General features: G+C 43.4%; 1 protein-coding gene across 1 annotated transcript in view; it reads left to right on the plus strand.

The window, feature by feature from the left end:
- Positions 1-14,417: 14,417 nt before the first annotated feature.
- The window catches only part of ZDHHC15 (zDHHC palmitoyltransferase 15), a 79,971-nt gene continuing 73,534 nt past the window's right edge, over positions 14,418-20,854 (plus strand). The window contains exons 1-3 of the mRNA XM_075323859.1: positions 14,418-14,577; positions 15,936-15,962; positions 19,632-19,726. Coding sequence (XP_075179974.1) covers positions 14,442-14,577; positions 15,936-15,962; positions 19,632-19,726 — 258 coding nt within the window. The 5' untranslated portion in view covers positions 14,418-14,441. The remainder of the gene's footprint in view (positions 14,578-15,935; positions 15,963-19,631; positions 19,727-20,854) is intronic.

Below are 20,854 nucleotides of genomic sequence, written 5' to 3' on the forward strand. Positions count from 1 at the left end.
ATAGAGGATCTGTGGCTCCATTGTACAGTGTATAGGGGAGCTGTATGTCCATTATACTGTGCATTGAGAAGCTGTGGTTTCATCATGATGTGTATAGGGGAGCTGTGGGCCACTTATACAGTGTATAGGGGAGCTGTGGGTCTTTCATATTGTTTATAGAGGAGCTGTGGGCCCATTATACAGTGTATAGGGGAGATGTGGGTCCATCATACTGTGTATAGGGAGCTGTTAGTCCTTCATACTGTGTAAAGGGAAGCTGTGGGGGGCATCATAATTTATATAGGGGGATGTAGTCCTATCATACTGTGTATAGGAGTTCTGTGGGTCAATCATACTGTGTATAGGGGAGCTGTGGGTCCATAATACTTTGTATAGGGAAACTGTGGACCATTTATACTGAATATAAGGGAGCTGTGGGGGCATCATAATGTATATAGGGGAGGTGTGGCCTCATGATTCTGTGTATAGGCATTCTGTGGGTCCATTATACTGTATATAGGGGAGCTGTGGACCCATAATATTGTGTATAGGGGACGTTTGTGTGCATTATACTGTATATAGGGAGTTCTGGAGACATCATTCTGTGTTTAGGAGAGCTGTGGGGTATAGTTCTAGCCTTACATTATTCTTCTGATGGTGGTTCTGGCACTGCATTCATGTACTGACAGTGGTTCTGATACTGCATTTCTTGTACTGAAGGTGGTTCTGTCATTGCATTTATCTACTCACGGTGGTTCTTGTGCTGCATTCATGTACTGAAGGTGGCTCTGGCACTGCATTCATGTACTGATGGCAGTCTTGGTGCTGCATTCATGTACTGTCGGTGGTTCTGGAGCTGCATTCATGTACTGTTGGTGGTTCTGGCACTACATTCATATATTGATAGTTGTAATGGCACTGCGTCCATGCACTGATGGGGGTTCTGATGCTACATTCATGTACTGACGGTGGTTCTAGCTCTGCATTCATGCGCTGAGGGTGGTTCTGACGCTGCATTAGTAATGTACTGAAGATAGTTTTGACTCTGCATTATTGTTCTGATGGTGGTTCTGGCACTGCATTCATGTACTGACAGTGGTTCTGACACTGAATTTCTTGTACTGACGGTGGTTATAGTGTTGCATTCATGTACTGCAGGTGTTCTGGTGCTGCATTCATCTACTCACGGTGGTTCTGGTGCTGCTTCATTTACTGAACTAGTATCAGTGCTGTCAGTTTTTTCTTTGGGCAGCATTCAGACAGACAATACAGTAGTATGAATATAGCCTATGAAGCAGCCAGTGATGTTAAAGGGTTATCCAGTTTTAGGCTATCAGTCTGCAGTTACTCTATATAACTGCAGACTTGTAAATCCTCACATTGCGCACAGTGCACGCTGTGATGATTCAGTGAGCATGTGAACCCAAATATGTGATTTTCATACATTCAGTCACATGCTGACTAGACTTGTATGGCCTCAATTAATGCAAGTGTATTGAGCAAGGCCGGAAACAGTCTAGTTAAAATGTGGCCGGGAGTATACATATCACATACTTTTGGTCACATAACTGCTCCCTCTCTGAGCTGGCACCAGAGGATCCTCACAGGGCGCAGGACGCAAAATGTGAAGAGTCACTAATCTGCAGTCACATAGAGTGACTGTAAACTTCTAGCTTAAGATTGGACAAACCCTTTAAGGATGGGCTGCTATTCATGGACCACTCAGGTTAAAATTTGCCAGCCCCTTGCTGTAGTCCACCTGAATCGATGTAGGGCAGAGCATAGAATGAGCAGGAACATCTAAAGACTGACATCCATGCTTGTGAAACCTAGTGCCTGTGCAGAGCAGTGACATCAGTGACGTCATTACTCTTCAGCTGTAAGGTTATGTGCCCGCATTGGTTTTTTTAGACGCTGCGTTTTTCTGCGTTTTTTGCCTCTAAAAACGCGCAAAAACGCAGCGATAAAAATGCATGCATTTTTATCGCATTTCGGTGCGTTTTTGGCTGCGTTTTTGATCACTGCGCTTTGCTGCGTTTTTCCAATGCATTGTATGGGGGGAAAACGCAATGAAACGTAGAAAAGAATTGACATGACCATTTTGTTTTGCCAGCTCAAAAATGCAGCTAAAAAAAAAAGCCGTGTGCGGACAGCAAAAATGAAAAGTCATAGACTTTGCTGGGGAAGCAAACTCATGCAGTTTGGAGGCCAAAAACGCACCTGAAAAACGCGCAAAAATGCCACTAAAAACGCACGGTGCGCACATAGCCTTACACCTAACTCTGCAGTCTAGTCTACATCTGATTTGGGTGAACTACGTCTGACCTGCATGGAACTTTGGTTTCTAAATTCTAAATTGGTGAAGGAGGGGCAGGAGGGGCAGACTCTTGTTGAGGTTTCTCTAAGTTTTTGTGTTTTTCGGCTTTGCATTTGTGGACTAGGTCGGTTTCCCTGGAATACATTGGATCTGAGTGGGAACTTTTTTTTTCTTAATAGAATGGTGAACCAGGGAAAGTGTAGGTGGTTATGTAAATAAAGTATTTCTGTAAGTTGATAGACGCCTCTCCATTACTAACACCAGGGTTTAATACACAGCAGGGCATCAGGAAGAGTTGAGATAAAGCGCCAGAATTGGTGCATCTAATGGATGTGCCACTTCTGGGGTGGCTGTGGGCTGGTATTTTTAGACTGGAAAGGAATAAATAACCATGGACCTTCTCAAACTGATAATATCAGCCCACAGCTGTCTGAAAAAATGGGTGAAACCCTAAGTCATTCCACCTCCTCATTTATTTATTTAATTATAAAAAGCCGTCCAATAAGCTCATAGGGTGCAATTCTATTATATGTCGGGGGTTGCGCAATTATGTGTCTGTATTAGTGATGAGCGAGCACTACCATGCTCAGGTCTCGTAACAAGCAGTTTGGCGGGAATTGTGAACTGAGTATAATGGATGTCTAGTGGGAACTCCAGCATTTTTCCAGAAAAATGCTCGAGTTCACCATTCACTTCTATTATACTCAGTATATGAGTCGTGCCTGTCTGAGCGTCACACTGCTGGTTACGAGACCAGAGCATGGTAGTGCCCGCTCATCACTAGTCTGTATGTATATCTCTCTATATCTATCTCTATAGCATTCACTTTTATTGAAAACTGCACTGAAAACACAAAAACACAGCAAAACGTGCAATTTTGCAGCTGTGTTATTCCTGCCAAGAGATGCAGAAATGGTGCAGAAATGGTGCGGAAATTGCTGCATCCAAATACTCAGACTGTGCATGTAGCGCCCCTGAAGCCATCAGGGAGCTACAAGGTACTGCGTCCCCACCAGGATGCAGGGCCTACCCCCTAGGGACCCAGAAGACCTGTGACAGTAACAACCAAACACTCCAGGTAATCCCTGTTTTTCCACAAATATCCCCCATAGAATGGTACCAGGCTAGGGTAGGACCAATGGCCGCCTAGAGGTGGAGCCAGTCCAGTCCACTAGATGACGAGGTGGGAGGGGCAGACAGTGGACAGACAGTGGGACAGTTAGTCAGTGACAGTGAAAGAGAAAGGAATGACTGTCAAGAGCGTAACAGTAACCTGAGGGCCCAGGCGGTAAGTTACCAGTGGAGTACGGTGGAGTACTCCCAGAACTATACACCAACGGGGTACAGAATCCTAGCTCAGGAAAACGCTCCAGGCAGACCTGATAAAATCTGCACAGTGAGGGGACCATCAAAGACCTCATTGACCTTGAAGTTCGGGACACAGTAGCAACGGAAGAACCGGGGACAGGACCAGAGACTCCAACCCCACAGGGTTCACACTACCGTCATACGGACTGCTGTAGAAGACAACCAGGAGGGTATCCCCAGTCGCTCCAAGCCACGGGGACCCACCATCCAAAGACAGGTGTAGGGAAAAGAAGCCACCAGGTCACTAAACTGGCACTGGGACCAAGGGGACCTGCAGTTAAGACCAGCCAGCCTCGGGTGACCAGTTACCAGCTTACTGTAAGGCCGGGGCCAAACGGGTATCTACTGTGATCCTAGCATGACACTCGGCTCACGCTGGTGTGTCGCCCTGGGCAAGCCAGGGGACACAGATAACAACACCACTACATCCCACACTCCAGGTAGGCACACCTGCTAACCAGAAATCCTTGTTGCCTCCCTCCAAGAGTCTGTTGATGCACACCAGGGGGTGGGCCAGGCGGTTGGCTCCGCCCACCAAGGAGCTCACAACTCTGGAGGCAGGAAGTAAACCAGGCAGATTAGCTCAGGAGGAGCTTGAGTGAAGAGCAGAGTTAGCTCAGGGGAGAGCTGGAGAGAGGAGTTCTGTCAGGGAGGAGGAAGTGGAAGGAGTGAGGAGTAGCCCAGGCAGGGGCTAGAGTAAACAACAAGAAGTGAAAGTGAAGGAAAGGAAAGTGGAACAGGAGGAAAGCAAGAAGTGGTGACAGAGCCTGAGAGCCCAGCTGTGTGTAGGGCTAGAACAGCAAGGTCAGCGACGGCGGTGACTGTCCGGAGTGGGACAGTTCGGAAGTTCCTGGAAGGACCCCGTTGGCTGTGTGCCCGGTGGTCTGGAGCAGTGTTCCGAAGGACAGTCAGCACCAGGGCAGGGGCCTCTCGGACCCCGGCAAGGCTAGGAGTCGCCCAATTTGCCGAATCCGTCAGCGAAGGGGACGCAGATCCCCCAGCAACAAAGTCCCGATTGACGGCAACAGCCCGACCATTAACGGGGAGACACCGCCACCGCCAAGGCACCACTTTCCCCAGGGCCAGCGCCTGCGGGCAAAGTGTAGAGCTCCTCCGGCCCAGATTGCAGTCGGGGAGCGGGTAATCGGAGGGAATCCACCGATACCACCAGACCACACAGGTGCAAGGAAGAGAGAAGTCACCGTCACCTACCGGGAGTGCAGGTGCAGCCGTCTGTGGGACCGTCCTACCAGCCGTTGGTTTACCGTACAAACTGTGTCCGTGTCAGGCTGAGTGAGTACCATAGTGCCGCAAGGCACAGCGCTGCCCCCGCGTCCCTGCGCCCTCCAGGCCCTACACCTTGCATCTCTTCACCGGGCCCCGGGATCACCAACCCCTACCCACGGAGGGGCAACACAACACCTGGCTGCTCCCATCACCATCCCCGGGACCCTCACACTGAGCAGCGGTGGTGCCATCACCACAACCGTGGGTGGCGTCACGAACTATAATCCCAACAAACAACCCCCTTTTCACTCACGGGCGAGGAGTGTCGCTCGAGACACCCCGGGATCCGGCCCGCAGCTCGAGCCACCAGGAGCAACTGCCGGACCCGAGCAGAAGGGGTGAGCGCGGTGTGCTGACACCCTCCTCCCCGCCCGCGACACTGGCAGCACAGCAGAGCTGACTGTCACTTTGACTAATGTCTGATCATGCGATCGGACCACAGCTGAGGAGGAGAGGGCTGGCTCTGAGGAGGGGCGGGCCGGCACTGAGGAGGAGCGGGCTGCATTTATCTCCCTCTCTCCGCCGTAGTCGGCTATTGCCATTCTCGCCCTGCACTCGCAGTACACCGGTATACTGCCAGTGCAGTGCGATTTTTTTTCTCGCCCCATAGACTTGAATTGGTGCGAGAGAAACCTGGATCATATTACACCCACAGCATGCTGCCATTGTTTTCTCGGTCCGATTAGGGCTGAGAAAACAAATCGCTCATGTGCGCTGACACAGGATAATATTGGTCCGAGTAGAATGCAATGTTTTATCGCACTCCACTCGCTCCGATTTTCACGCCGTGTGTCTTAGGCGTAAAGGAACCAGTTACACTGTGTGTCCTACCTTCTTTCAACACCCATCTGTCCACCAGATTCAAGTTAGTCTGCAGTTAGACGTTAGCTATTAGATATTCATTCATCTATGCTGTACCAACTGTTTTAAAACAAACTGATCATACAAAATTTTTATTTTGATCAAGGTGCCTGGTCCACAAGTGCTCAAAATGAATGTCTCAAGGTTTCTATATGAATTTGAAATTCTAAGATATATAATACTATATACAAGCGTAATCAAACGTACTCAATCGTCTATACGATTAATTTGAAAAGAGGTACCCTGGACCACAAGTCCTCAAAATGAACATCTCAATGTCCTGAATAATATTTGCTAAAAAAATTATCAAGTCTATGTGTAGTTCAGAAGTTATTCACGTAAATCTATGTTATATAATGCTATACACGTGTAATCAAATGTACTCAATTGTCCAAACGTTTAATTTGAAAAGAGGTACCCTGGACCACAAGTACTCAAAATGAACATCTCAATGTCCTGAATAATATTTAATAGAAAAATTATCAAGTCTATGTGTAGTTTACAAGTTATTCACGTAAATCTCTATTACATAATTCAATACATGCATAATCAAACGCACTTAATCGTACATAAGTTTAATTTCAAAAGAGGTACCTTGGACCACAAGTACTCAAAATGAACATCTCAATGTCCTGAATAATATTTCATAGAAAAATTATCAAGTCTATGTGTAGTTCAGAAGTTATTCACGTAAATCTATGTTATATTATGCTATACACGCGTAATCAAACGTACTCAATCGTCCATACGATTAATTTGAAAAGAGGTACCCTGGACCACAAGTACTCAAAATGAACATCTCAATGTCCTAAATAATATTAGCTAAAAAAATTATCAAGTCTATGTGTAGTTCAGAAGTTATTAAAGCAAATCTATGTTATATTATGCTATACACGCGTAATCAAACGTACTCAATTGTCCATACGATTAATTTGAAAAGAGGTACCCTGGAACACAAGTACTCAAAATGAACATCTGAATGTCCTAAATAATAATTGCTAAAAATATTATCAAGTCTATGTGTAGTTCAGAAGTTATTCACGTAAATCTATGTTATATTATGCTATACACGTGTAATCAAATGTACTCAATTGTCCAAACCTTTAATTTGAAAAGAGGTACCCTGGACCACAAGTACTCAAAATGAACATCTCAATGTCCTAAATAATATTAGCTAAAAAAATTATCAAGTCTATGTGTAGTTCAGAAGTTATTCACGTAAATCTGTGTCACATAACGCTAAACGCGCATAATCAAACATACTCAATCGTCCATACGATTAATTTGAAAAGAGGTACCCTGGACCACAAGTACTCAAAATGAACATCTCCATGTCCTGAATAATATTTGCTAAAAAAATTATCAAGTTTATGTGTAGTTCAGAAGTTATTAAAGCAAATCTATGTTATATTATGCTATACACGCGTAATCAAACGTACTCAATCGTCCATACGATTAATTTGAAAAGAGGTACCCTGGACCACAAGTACTCAAAATGAACATCTGAATGTCCTGAATAATATTTGTTAAAAAAATTATCAAGTCTATGTGTAGTTCAGAAGTTATTCACGTAAATCTGTGTCACATAACGCTATACGCGCACAATCAAACGTACTCAATCGTCCATACGTTTAATTTGAAAAGAGGTACCCTGTACCACAAGTACTCAAAATGAACATCTCAATGTCCTAAATAATATTAGCTAAAACAATTATTAAGTCTATGTGTAGTTCAGAAGTTATTAAAGCAAATCTATGTTATATTATGCTATACACGCGTAATCAAACGTACTCAATTGTCCATACGATTAATTTGAAAAGAGGTACCCTGGAACACAAGTACTCAAAATGAACATCTGAATGTCCTAAATAATAATTGCTAAAAATATTATCAAGTCTATGTGTAGTTCAGAAGTTATTCACGTAAATCTATGTTATATTATGCTATACACGTGTAATCAAATGTACTCAATTGTCCAAACCTTTAATTTGAAAAGAGGTACCCTGGACCACAAGTACTCAAAATGAACATCTCAATGTCCTAAATAATATTAGCTAAAAAAATTATCAAGTCTATGTGTAGTTTAGAAGTTATTCACGTAAATCTGTGTCACATAACGCTATACGCGCACAATCAAACGTACTCAATCGTCTATACGATTAATTTGAAAAGAGGTACCCTGGACCACAAGTACTCAAAATGAACATCTCCATGTCCTGAATAATATTTGCTAAAAAAATTATCAAGTTTATGTGTAGTTCAGAAGTTATTAAAGCAAATCTATGTTATATTATGCTATACACGCGTAATCAAACGTACTCAATCGTCCATACGATTAATTTGAAAAGAGGTACCCTGGACCACAAGTACTCAAAATGAACATCTCCATGTCCTGAATAATATTTGTTAAAAAAATTATCAAGTCTATGTGTAGTTCAGAAGTTATTCACGTAAATCTGTGTCACATAACGCTATACGCGCACAATCAAACGTACTCAATCGTCCATACGTTTAATTTGAAAAGAGGTACCCTGTACCACAAGTACTCAAAATGAACATCTCCATGTCCTGAATAATATTTGCTAAAAAAATTATCAAGTTTATGTGTAGTTCAGAAGTTATTAAAGCAAATCTATGTTATATTATGCTATACACGCGTAATCAAACGTACTCAATCGTCCATACGATTAATTTGAAAAGAGGTACCCTGGACCACAAGTACTCAAAATGAACATCTGAATGTCCTGAATAATATTTGTTAAAAAAATTATCAAGTCTATGTGTAGTTCAGAAGTTATTCACGTAAATCTGTGTCACATAACGCTATACGCGCACAATCAAACGTACTCAATCGTCCATACGTTTAATTTGAAAAGAGGTACCCTGTACCACAAGTACTCAAAATGAACATCTCAATGTCCTAAATAATATTAGCTAAAACAATTATTAAGTCTATGTGTAGTTTAGAAGTTATTCACGGAAATCTGTGTCACATAACGCTATACGCGCATAATCAAACATACTCAATCGTCCATACGATTAATTTGAAAAGAGGTACCCTGGACCACAAGTACTCAAAATGAACATCTCAATGTCCTGAATAATATTTGCTAAAAAAATTATCAAGTTTATGTGTAGTTCAGAAGTTATTAAAGCAAATCTATGTTATATTATGCTATACACGCGTAATTAAACGTACTCAATCGTCCATACGATTAATTTGAAAAGAGGTACCCTGGAACACAAGTCCTCAAAATGAACATCTTAATGTCCTGAATAATATTTAATAGAAAAATTATCAAGTCTATGTGTAGTTTACAAGTTATTCACGTAAATCTCTATTACATAATTCAATACATGCATAATCAAACGCACTTAATCGTACATAAGTTTAATTTCAAAAGAGGTACCCTGGACCACAAGTACTCAAAATGAACATCTCAATGTCCTGAATAATATTTCATAGAAAAACTTCTCAAGTCTATGTGTAGTTTAGAAGTTATTCACATAAATCTATGTTATATAATGCTATACGCGCATAATCAAACGTACTCAATCGTCCATACGATTAATTTGAAAAGAGGTACCCTGGACCTACCCTGGACCACAAGTACTCAAAATGAATATCTCAATGTCCTAAATAATATTAGCTAAAAAATTTATCAAGTCTATGTGTAGTTCAGAAGTTATTCACGTAAATCTGTGTCACATAACGCTATACGTGCATAATGAAACAATGCTAAAGTTGGTTTCTTATTCGTCCAGTTTCTTATTCGGGGCTGAAGTTGGTTTCTTATTCGTCAGTTTCTTATTCGGCAATTTAGTTTTTTCAGTTTTTTATGCATTTATCAACAAAAATAACACATCACAATAATAAAATACAATGCACTGATGTGCCCTAATATACATACACTCAAACTCAGCTGTGAAAAATATAAAACTGGCAAAAAAATGGCCATCAAAGTGGGCACCAAAGTATGTTAGTGAAAGGGTTAAATTGCTTTGGGCCACTGATCTAACACCACAAGTGCATATCTAGTGATGCCCCTAATCAAACTCAAGTGACTCCAGCCTGGCCCAAAGGGGTTCTGGGCATCAAAACTGGCAACAAACTGGGCACACAACCAATTTTCACAGATTTGAATAAGTAACTGGTGTTTTTGAGGGGTTAAATGGCTTTGGGCCACTGATCTCACACCACATTTACATACCTAGTGATGCCAAACATCAAATTCAAATCACTCCAGCCTGGCCCAAACAGGTTCTGGGCATCAGAACTGGCATTAAAGTGGGCAAATGGCCAATTTTCACACATTTGAATAAGTAACTGGTGTTTTTGAGGGGTTAAATGGCTTTGGGCCACTGATATCACACCACGGTTACATACCTAGTGATGCCACACATCAAATTCAGATCACTCCAGCCTGGCCCAAACAGGTTCTGGGCATCATAACTGGAATCAAATTGGGCACACAGCCAATTTTCACAGATTTGAATAAGTAACTGGTGTTGTTAAGGGGTTAAATGGCTTTGGGCCACTGACCTCACAACAAGTTTACATACCTAGTGATGCCACACATCAAATTCAGATCACTCCAGTCTGGCCCAAACAGGTTCTGGGCATCAGAACTGGCATCAAAGTGGGCAAATGGCCAGTTTTCAGAGATTTGAATAAGTAACTGATGTTTTTGAGGGGTTAAATGGCTTTGGGCCACTGATCTCACAACACATTCACATATCTAGTGATGCCATACATCAATATCAGATCAGTCCAGCCTGGCCCAAACAGGTTGTGGGCATCAGAACTGGCATCAAATTGGGCACACAGCCAATTTTCACAGATTTGAATAAGTAACTGTTTTTGAGGGGTTAAATGGCTTCGGGCCACTGATCTCACAACACATTCACATACCTAGTGATGCCACACATCAAATTCAGATCACTCCAGCCTGGCCCAAACAGGTTCTGGGCATCAGAACTGGCATCAAAGTGGGCACACAGCCAATTTTCACAGATTTGAATAAGTAACTGGTGTTTTTGAGGGGTTAAATGGCTTTGGGCCACTGATCTCACACCACATTTACATACCTAGTGATGTCACACATCAAATTCAGATCACTCCAGCCTGGCCCAAACAGGTTCTGGGCATCAGAACTGGCATCAAAGTGGGCACACAGCCAATTTTCACAGATTTGAATAAGTAACTGGTGTTTTTGAGGGGTTAAATGGCTTTGGGCCACTGATCTCACACCACATTTACATACCTAGTGATGCCACACATCAAATTCAAATCACTCCAGCCTGGCCCAAACAGGTTCTGGGCATCAGAACTGGCATTAAAGTGGGCACTTGTGGTCCAGGGTACCTCTTTTCAAATTAATCGTATGAACGATTGAGTATGTTTGATTATGAGCGTATAGCGTTATGTGACACAGATTTACGTGAATAACTTCTGAACTACACATAGACTTGATAATGTTTTTATCAAATATTATTCAGGACATTGAGATGTTCATTTTGAGTACTTGTGGTCCAGGGTACCTCTTTTCAAGTTAAACGTATGGACAATTGAGTACGTTTGATTACGCGTGTATAGCATAATATAACATAGATTTGCTTTAATAACTTCTGAACTACACATAGACTTGATAATTTTTTTAGCAAATATTATTCAGGACATGGAGATGTTCATTTTGAGTACTTGTGGTCCAGGGTACCTCTTTTCAAATTAATCGTATGAACGATTGAGTATGTTTGATTATGCGCGTATAGCGTTATGTGACACAGATTTCCGTGAATAACTTCTGAACTACACATAGACTTGGTAATTTTTTTAGCTAATATTTTTTAGGACATTGAGATGTTCATTTTGAGTACTTGTGGTCCAGGGTACCTCTTTTCAAATTAATCGTATGGACGATTGAGTACGTTTGATTACGCGTGTATAGCATAATATAACATAGATTTGCTTTAATAACTTCTGAACTACACATAAACTTGATCATTTTTTTAGCAAATATTATTCAGGACATGGAGATGTTCATTTTGAGTACTTGTGGTCCAGGGTACCTCTTTTCAAATTAATCATATGAACGATTGAGTACGTTTGATTATGCGCGTATAGCGTTATGTGACACAGATTTCCGTGAATAACTTCTGAACTACACATAGACTTGATAATTTTTTTGGCAAATATTATTCAGGAGATTGAGATGTTCATTTTGAGTACTTGTAGTCCAGGTTACCTCTTTTCAAATTAATCGTATGGACGATTGAGTACGTTTGATTGTGCGCGTTTAGCGTTATGTGACACAGAGTTACGTGAATAACTTCTAAACTACACATAGACTTAATAATTGTTTTAGCTAATATTATTCAGGACATGGAGATGTTCATTTTGAGTACTTGTGGTCCAGGGTACCTCTTTTCAAATTATTCGTATGAACGATTGAGTATGTTTGATTATGCGCGTATAGCGTTATGTGACACAAATTTACGTGAATAACTTCTGAACTACACATAGACTTGATAATGTTTTTAGCAAATATTATTCAGGACATGGAGATGTTCATTTTGAGTACTTGTGGTCCAGGGTACCTCTTTTCAAATTAATCGTATGGACGATTGAGTACGTTTGATTATGCGCGTATAGCGTTATGTGACAGATTTCCGTGAATAACTTCTGAACTACACATAGACTTGGTAATTTTTTTAGCTAATATTATTTAGGACATTGAGATGTTCATTTTGAGTACTTGTGGTCCAGGGTACCTCTTTTCAAATTAAACGTTTGGACAATTGAGTACATTTGATTACACGTGTATAGCATTATATAACATAGATTTACGTGAATAACTTCTGAACTACACATAGACTTGATAATTTTTTTAGCAAATATTATTCAGGACATTGAGATGTTCATTTTGAGTACTTGTGGTCCAGGGTACCTCTTTTCAAATTAATCGTATGGACGATTGAGTACGTTTGATTGTGCGCGTATAGCGTTATGTGACACAGATTTACGTGAATAACTTCTAAACTACACATAGACTTAAAAATTGTTTTAGCTAATATTATTCAGGACATTGAGATGTTCATTTTGAGTACTTGTGGTCCAGGGTACCTCTTTTCAAATTAATCGTATGAACGATTGAGTATGTTTGATTATGCGCGTTTAGCGTTATGTGACACAGATTTACGTGAATAACTTCTGAACTACACATAGACTTGATAATTTTTTTAGCTAATATTATTTAGGACATTGAGATGTTCATTTTGAGTACTTGTGGTCCAGGGTACCTCTTTTCAAATTAAAGGTTTGGACAATTGAGTACATTTGATTACACGTGTATAGCATAATATAACATAGATTTACGTGAATAACTTCTAAACTACACATAGACTTGATAATATTTTTACAAATATTATTCAGGACATTCAGATGTTCATTTTGAGTACTTGTAGTCCAGGGTACCTCTTTTCAAATTAAACGTATGGACAATTGAGTACGTTTGATTGTGCGCGTATAGCGTTATGTGACACAGATTTACGTGAATAACTTCTAAACTACACATAGACTTGATAATATTTTTAGCAATTATTATTTAGGACATTGAGATGTTCATTTTGAGTACTTGTGGTCCAGGGTACCTCTTTTCAAATTAAACGTTTGGACAATTGAGTACATTTGATTACACGTGTATAGCATTATATAACATAGATTTACGTGAATAACTTCTGAACTACACATAGACTTGATAATTTTTTTAGCAAATATTATTCAGGACATTGAGATGTTCATTTTGAGTACTTGTGGTCCAGGGTACCTCTTTTCAAATTAAACGTATGGACGATTGAGTACGTTTGATTACGCTTGTATATAGTATTATATATCTTAGAATTTCAAATTCATATAGAAACCTTGAGACATTCATTTTGAGCACTTGTGGACCAGGCACCTTGATCAAAATAAAAATTATGTATGATCAGTTTGTTTTAAAACGGTGCAGCATAGATGAATGAATATCTAATAGCTAACGTCTAACTGCAGACTAACTTGAATCTGGTATCTGTCCCCCTCACCGATCCTCTGGGGCCTGGCCCTGCTTGCGGAAGGCCTAGTACCCAGGCTGCTACTAACACCAACCCCAGTAGTGAAAACTGTGCAGCGGCGACTCCATCCATATAGCCGCAAACCGCAAGTGGCGTCACGTATAAACTGTATTCAACAATCCCCAGTAAATATCTCCCTTTTAAAAAAGCACCCAGGGCGCGGAACCGGGCAACGGACACCAAAGTGACATTCCCCGGTTATACACTGCCCGGGACCGAGTACCCCATAACCCTGGGCGACACATGCACATAGTCTAAATGTGTCTAGAGATATCAGGACATGGCTGTGCAGATGTGGAGACAGTGCTGCGTGCTCCCTGGACGAAGAGGTCCACAAAAGCCGCATCACATTCATAACAATACTACACACATGCAGCAAGAGCACGCAGACACCACAGACATCCGCCAGAGGGCGCCAAGCTGCACAGTCTGAACCCGACGTATGTGCGTCCCCTGGCGTTAATCGAATGTCGATGTGGAAGGCTTGCTTTGCCGATCGCCGATCGCATCGAGCAGGATGCAGACCGGCTGCAGGATGGCCCTGTCCAGAGGGCTGCGGTGCTGCCAGCGGGTGCTGTCGTGGGTGCCGGTCGTCATTATCTCCTCGGTGGTGCTGTGGTCGTACTACGCCTACGTGTGGGAGCTGTGCATCGGTGAGTGGCGGCTCGGCAATGGCACAAAGCCCTGGGTGCTTGGGAATGGCCATAGTCTGTGCAGCCGGAGGAGGAAGCGTCAGCGCCGCCAGCCCCGACTGTGAGCGCTCACTACGTACATCGGCGGATTAGATCGGCGGACACAGATCTGTGTTGATCAATACAGATGTCAGCTGGAGCTGGCATAGGCTGGTGCTGGCATAGGCTGGTGCTATGCGATCCACAGGGGGCGTGGAATGAGGAGTGTCTGTAATGGGGAGAGATTGGGGCATTTTTCTCCATAACGTTACATAAAGATTGTGACTGTTCCCCCTTATAAATACCAGGGTGTAAATATAAAGAATGCCACGTATCGGGGTAGGACAATCGCCATCCTTACCACTCCGGCCACCAGTCCATTCTAGAGGAATGTCCTGTATAAGGATGGCAGATCTGCTGATGGTCGGGAATACAATGGTGGCTGCACATTGTGAGGAGATCCTGGCACCGCAGCGCCCTCCTCACCCGCTGTCATGAATGATTCTGCCCACAGCATGCTCCGCCGGGGCACGGTCACTAGTGGGGTCAGACAGACACGTTTATTCGTGAATGAATCCGCGCAGTAGTGCCTGTAAACACTGCATTGCAGACAGGGGGCGCCGTTTTATACTTGTTTATAGGCGCTTTAGATTTTTCAAAAGCGCCCTCTATATATAAGTATATCTACAGGTGTTATACATTGGTTTTCTGTTTCTGGCCATTTTTATGGTCTGTGAATGGAAACAGTCGGAAAGTTTTGTGCCCAGGTGAACAAACTGTGCTTTTCTCACCCTCCCTGGGTCCAGCGCGCAGTCTCCACCCCTCCTGATGTCACGTTGGCGGCGGTGTAGCCAATCGCTGAGCTCGGTGGCTCTGCTTGTGTAGTCACTTAGCTCACTGATTGGCTGCAGACACCAAAGCAGCAGTGCAGATTGACACTGGACCCAAGGAGGGCGGGTAAAGCACAGTTTGTTTGTTTTGAATAAACAACTCCTGGGGTTCCGGTTTTCTTAATACAGAAAACCTTTTTATTGGCTTTTCTGATGTGATCCAACTGGCGCATGATCTGGAACAGTTCCAGCGTCTCATGTAAACAGGACTGTTCCCATTCACTAAAGGCACAAAGAAATGAGGCAATAAAAGGGATCCATCAACAAGATTTTACAGTGCAAACGGCATATATTATTAAAGTCCTCCTTCCTCCATCTGGCGATATGGATGGGGGTTGTCATGATGACCTCGGTAATGTTGGGTATCTATATGTAATCTGTTCAGGGTGGGGCTTTACTTTTCTTATTCTCTGTAATGTATGGATATCTTTTATTTTTTTTTTTTTATAGTGACCGTTGAAGATGGTTTGGAAAAAGGTAAGATAATCCCTATTTGTATCATTGCATAATAATTGGTGCCGTCCTTCCGCGTTTAGCGGTCTTATTTGTTCTGTGGGGATGTGTCCGGGGCAGTATTATATTATTATGCATGACCTCTTGCTGTGCGGTGTCTTGTAAGACAATGGCAGACTCTGGGCTCACTCCACATAATGCGGTTTTCTGCTTTGTGAGCAGCATTTATAGGTGTATTCTTATGTGTAGTGTCAGCCATGATACACCCTGCATGATTCCACCTACACTGTGAGGAACGTGCACATTTAGGATAAAGCCGCTTTGCTCTGAGTATATGGAGACCTCTCCCCAGTTTGTGTATACAGCTCCCATGCAGATCTATGTGTCTCCGCACATACTTAATAACAGGCCTGTCTATAGTCTGATCTTGCAGCCTTGTATCCATTTCTATCTCATCTGCCCCCCTGGGTGGGTTTTCCAGAAGTGATATTATTTTTGGTATTTGTGGCACCTCTCATTTACTGACATTGGGAGCTCTGTGTGTCAGGAGATACATGTCACACCGGCCGAAATCACATTTACCACTATATTGTAAGATAAGATTATAAGATAATAATTATAAGATTTACTGTAAACCAATCCGATCTCGTCTTGTATCGGAAGTGTCGTCAGTGCTGGAATGTGACCCGAACTGGTTCCACTGACTTATCCTGACAATCTGCCATGACTCCTTGTTTTATCAGAGCTACTATTAGAGGATACATTCTTTCATATACACTGTATTAAGCGCGTGTCACATTTAGCGACTTACCAGTGATCCCGAAAATAATGCGACCTGATAAGGATCGCTGGTAAGTCACTGGGAGGTCGCTGGTGAGATGTTACACAGTCAGGGGTACTTTGCACGCTGCGACATCGCTAGCCAATGATAGCGATGCCGAGCGCGATAGTGCCCGCCCCCGTCGCAGCTGCGATATCTTGTGATACCTGTCGTAGCGAACATTATTGCTACGGCAGCTTCACATGCACTTACCTGCCCTGCGACGTCGCTCTGGTCGGCGACCCGCCTCCTTCCTAAGGCGGCGGGTCGTGCGGCGTCACAGCGACATCACACGGCAGGCGGCCAATAGAAGCGGAGGGGCGGAGATGAGCGGGATGTAAACCTCCCGCCCACCTCCTTCCTTCCGCATTGCCGGTGGACAGCGGGCGCAGGTAAGGAGATGTTTGTCACTCCTGCAGCTTCACACACAGCGATGTGTGGAGCTGCAGGAATGACAAACAACATCATACCTGCAGACGCACCGACATGAAATTGAACGACGTGACACAGATCAGCGATTTTTGACTGTTTCACGCTCGTTCATCTTCTCTCCTAAGCTTTACACGTTGCAACGTCGTTACCGGCACCGGATGTACATCACTTTCGATTTGACCCCGACGATATTGCAGTAGCGATGTCGCAACGTGCAAAGTACCCCTCAGACCTTACCAACGACTCAGTAACGATACAGGTCGCAGTAGCGACTTGTATAACGATCTCTGCTGTCATCAGGACCCTGTCACACAGTGTCAAATATAGCGATGCGTCCTGCCCAGCCTTTGAAGAAAATGGTCCAGGACATTCAGCAACGACCGGCGACCTCACAGCAGGGGACAGGACGTTGCTGGATGTCAAACACAGCGACATTGCTAGCAAGATCGCTGTTGCGTCACCAAAACCGTGACTCAGCAGTGATGTCGCTAGCGATGTCGCTTAGTGAGACATGGCCTTTAGAATGAGCACATTGCGCTGCTTATTGGAGTCAGTGTGATCCCTCGCCAAAATCACTGCATGCAGACGTATAGGGAACCTGTCAGAAACCCCCCCCCCTCCCCCCCCTTCCATCAGTTGTATGGCCCTTTCGAAGATAAACCAATTGATTCCTTTTTACCCCAAAGGGCTGCTCCATCTGCCAGTAATAAGAGTGTTGAAGTTGTGTCTGGAAGAACTTTGTGGCGTGACGATACACTTAGGCTACTTTCACACATCCGGTTTGAGCACTGCGGCTCAATCCGGCTGTGAAAACTATGCAACGGATGCGGCGAAAACACCGCATCCGTTGCATAGGTTTTTACATGTGGCCCGTCCGTTTTTTTCCGGTTGCGGCATGCTACTGAGCATGCGCAGTGGAAAAAACCACATGCGGCGACCGGATGCGGTTTTTTCCGCATCGCGCCGCATCCGGCCTCCATAGGTATGCATTGAAAAATGCGCCGCAGCGGCAGGATGCGGCGCAATGCGGTGTTTTTTGCCGGAGCAAAAAACGTTGCAGGGAACGTTCGATCCGGCCGTGGCATCGGCTAAATCTGCCGCATGCGGCAAAAACCGGACCGAACGCAAGCCCCTGCGGCACAATTTGGCACTAATGTAAGTCTATGCAAAAAAAAAACGCAACCGGCGTTACAAAAGCCGGTTGCGGTTTTTCTGCAGAACGCCGTATTGTGCCGCAGAGCATAAATCCGGATGTGTGAAAGTAGCCTTACAGCTTCTCAGTCTCACATAGTACTCCCTACCTATTGGCAACATCCCCTGGCTGAGTGACAGGTCAATAGGTAGGGAGTACAATGTGAGACTGAGAAGCTGTAAGTGCATCGTCACGCCACAAAGTACTTCTCAACACAACTTCAAAGCTCAATTTCTGGCAGTTGGAGCAGCCCTTTGCAGTCATAAAGGAATCATGAGTTAACAAACAAAAAAATTCCTAAAACTTACAACATTTATTAATATACTATAAAAACACAATAAGTGAATATAACAGTGGAAAAACTCCATTAAAAAATTACCCAGACAGGGAATCAGTAAATCTGAGGGAGTAGGTGAAGGTAGGTGTATAAGATATACCAAATCGACAGGATCCCAAGGATGCCACTAAGAGATAATCCTTAGGGCCCTGTGGATTTGGTATATCTTATATACCTACAGAGTTTTTAGCTCCTTCCTATCATCAGACTCAGGATTACAATGACAGATAACGCCTCTATACACAGCTGGTAACACAGGATCCACCAATCAGAATAGGTGATGTCACAGCTCACTTCCTCCCCCTCCCTTTCAAATTTGCCACAGGTTCATTAGAAACTTTAATACAAAAGTGGGAGTCGGGGTGTGACCATTGTGGAATTCTATGTACATATGTTATTTCCTGAAACAATCAAGTCTTTTTTTTTTTTTTTTTTTTTTTTAGAAAAAAAAAATAGCTAGTGCCGGGGGAATTGCAATATTTCTATATTTAATACAGATTGTGATATATAAAAAGCAAAGCAATGACTACAGGACTGGTGATGCACAGGGCTTGGTGGGTGAAGCCACCAGCTCTTCATAGCAGGATCTCAGCAATGTATCCAATATTACATATTTTTCAGATTATAATATGCACTTTTCTTCCCAAAAATTTGGGAAGAAAGTGTGGGGTGCGTCTTAAAATCCGATTGTAGCTTACCGGGGGATGGTGAAGAGGGGTCAAAGGAAGCAGAGGTAATGCTATGTGGTGTGGTCTTTTCTCTTTAGTCCCCATTGCTTCTGCTGGCCTCTCAGCCTGTGCCTACCTATTACAGGGTCACATTTGAGCTGTAATGATCCCACAGATACATGTATAATCCTTCCACCTGCAGTCTGCTGTAATATGTCTCGCTGTCTGTTCTTCTCACCGGCAGCCGTCTACCTGTTTACCTTCCACATCGTTTTCCTGCTTTTTGTTTGGACTTATTGGAAAGCAATTTTTACCCTCCCGAAGCAGCCAACGAAAAAGGTATGTACCCGCTCTGAGATGCCTCTTATGGGTGATGCAAAGGAATCTGTCTATCCCACACTTGTGCATCATTGGGAAATCACTGCTTTTATTAGATGGAATAGGTGCGATAACAAGAAAGAAGTGGAAAAGTTATACAAGCTCGCAGTGCTTGATCCATCTGTAGAGACCCTTTGTGATGTTTTACATCAGCCCCTTTTTTTATCAAATATGTGACTCTATCCTAATCCTAAGTTTGCTCTTTTTGCCTCCATCAATATATTTGTTGAGTTGAATACATTGAAAGTTTAAAGACGCACTCACGTGAAGATTTTTCTTTTTCATTAATTTTGCTCATGTAATGTAGTGTCAGTGTATTAAGGCTGCTTTACACGGTATGACCGATTGTGCAATTTCACAATCGATCGTACCCGCCCCCGTCCTTTTTGCGTCACGGGCAAATCGCTGCCCGTGTCGCACAAAGTCGGTAACCCCCCGTCACACATACTTACCTCTCGTGCGGCCACACTGTGGGCGGCGAACGTCCACTTCATGGAGTGGGAGGGACGTTCGGCGTCACAGCGACATCACACGGCCGCCAGCCAATGGAAGCGGAGGGGCGGAGATGAGCGGGACGTAAACATCCCGCCCACCTCCTTCCTTCACATAGCCGGCGGCGGCCGTGTGACGCAGGTGAGCTGCTGTTCATCGTTCCCGGGGTGTCACACGGAGCGGCGTGTGCTACCACGGAAACGATGAGCAACTAAATTAAACGATATTATGGAACCTAGCGACCAGTACACGACTCACGATTTGTGAGTGATACTGCGTCGCTAGGAGGTGTCACACAAGCCGGCATCGCCAGCGATGCCAGATGTGTGTCACAAAAACCGTGACCCCGACGATCTATCGCACGATAGATTGTCTGGTGTAAACCAGCCTTTACACTCGCCTACTCCTGCTCTCTCCGTTCTGCTTCTCTTCTCGGTGACAGCACCTCTCTACAGACTCTTTGGTTCACACTGCGCTGTGCGTGACCCAGAAGTGGCTATTTCATTACAAATCTATGTAGTGTCAGAATGAGGCTCCATAGACTTCCATTATAAAAGAGATTTCTGGCTCATGCATAGAGCGTAAAGTGAGCTGGAG

The sequence above is a fragment of the Anomaloglossus baeobatrachus genome, chromosome 9, assembly GCF_048569485.1.
Source record: "Anomaloglossus baeobatrachus isolate aAnoBae1 chromosome 9, aAnoBae1.hap1, whole genome shotgun sequence".
In the NCBI taxonomy this organism is placed as follows: domain Eukaryota; kingdom Metazoa; phylum Chordata; class Amphibia; order Anura; family Aromobatidae; genus Anomaloglossus; species Anomaloglossus baeobatrachus.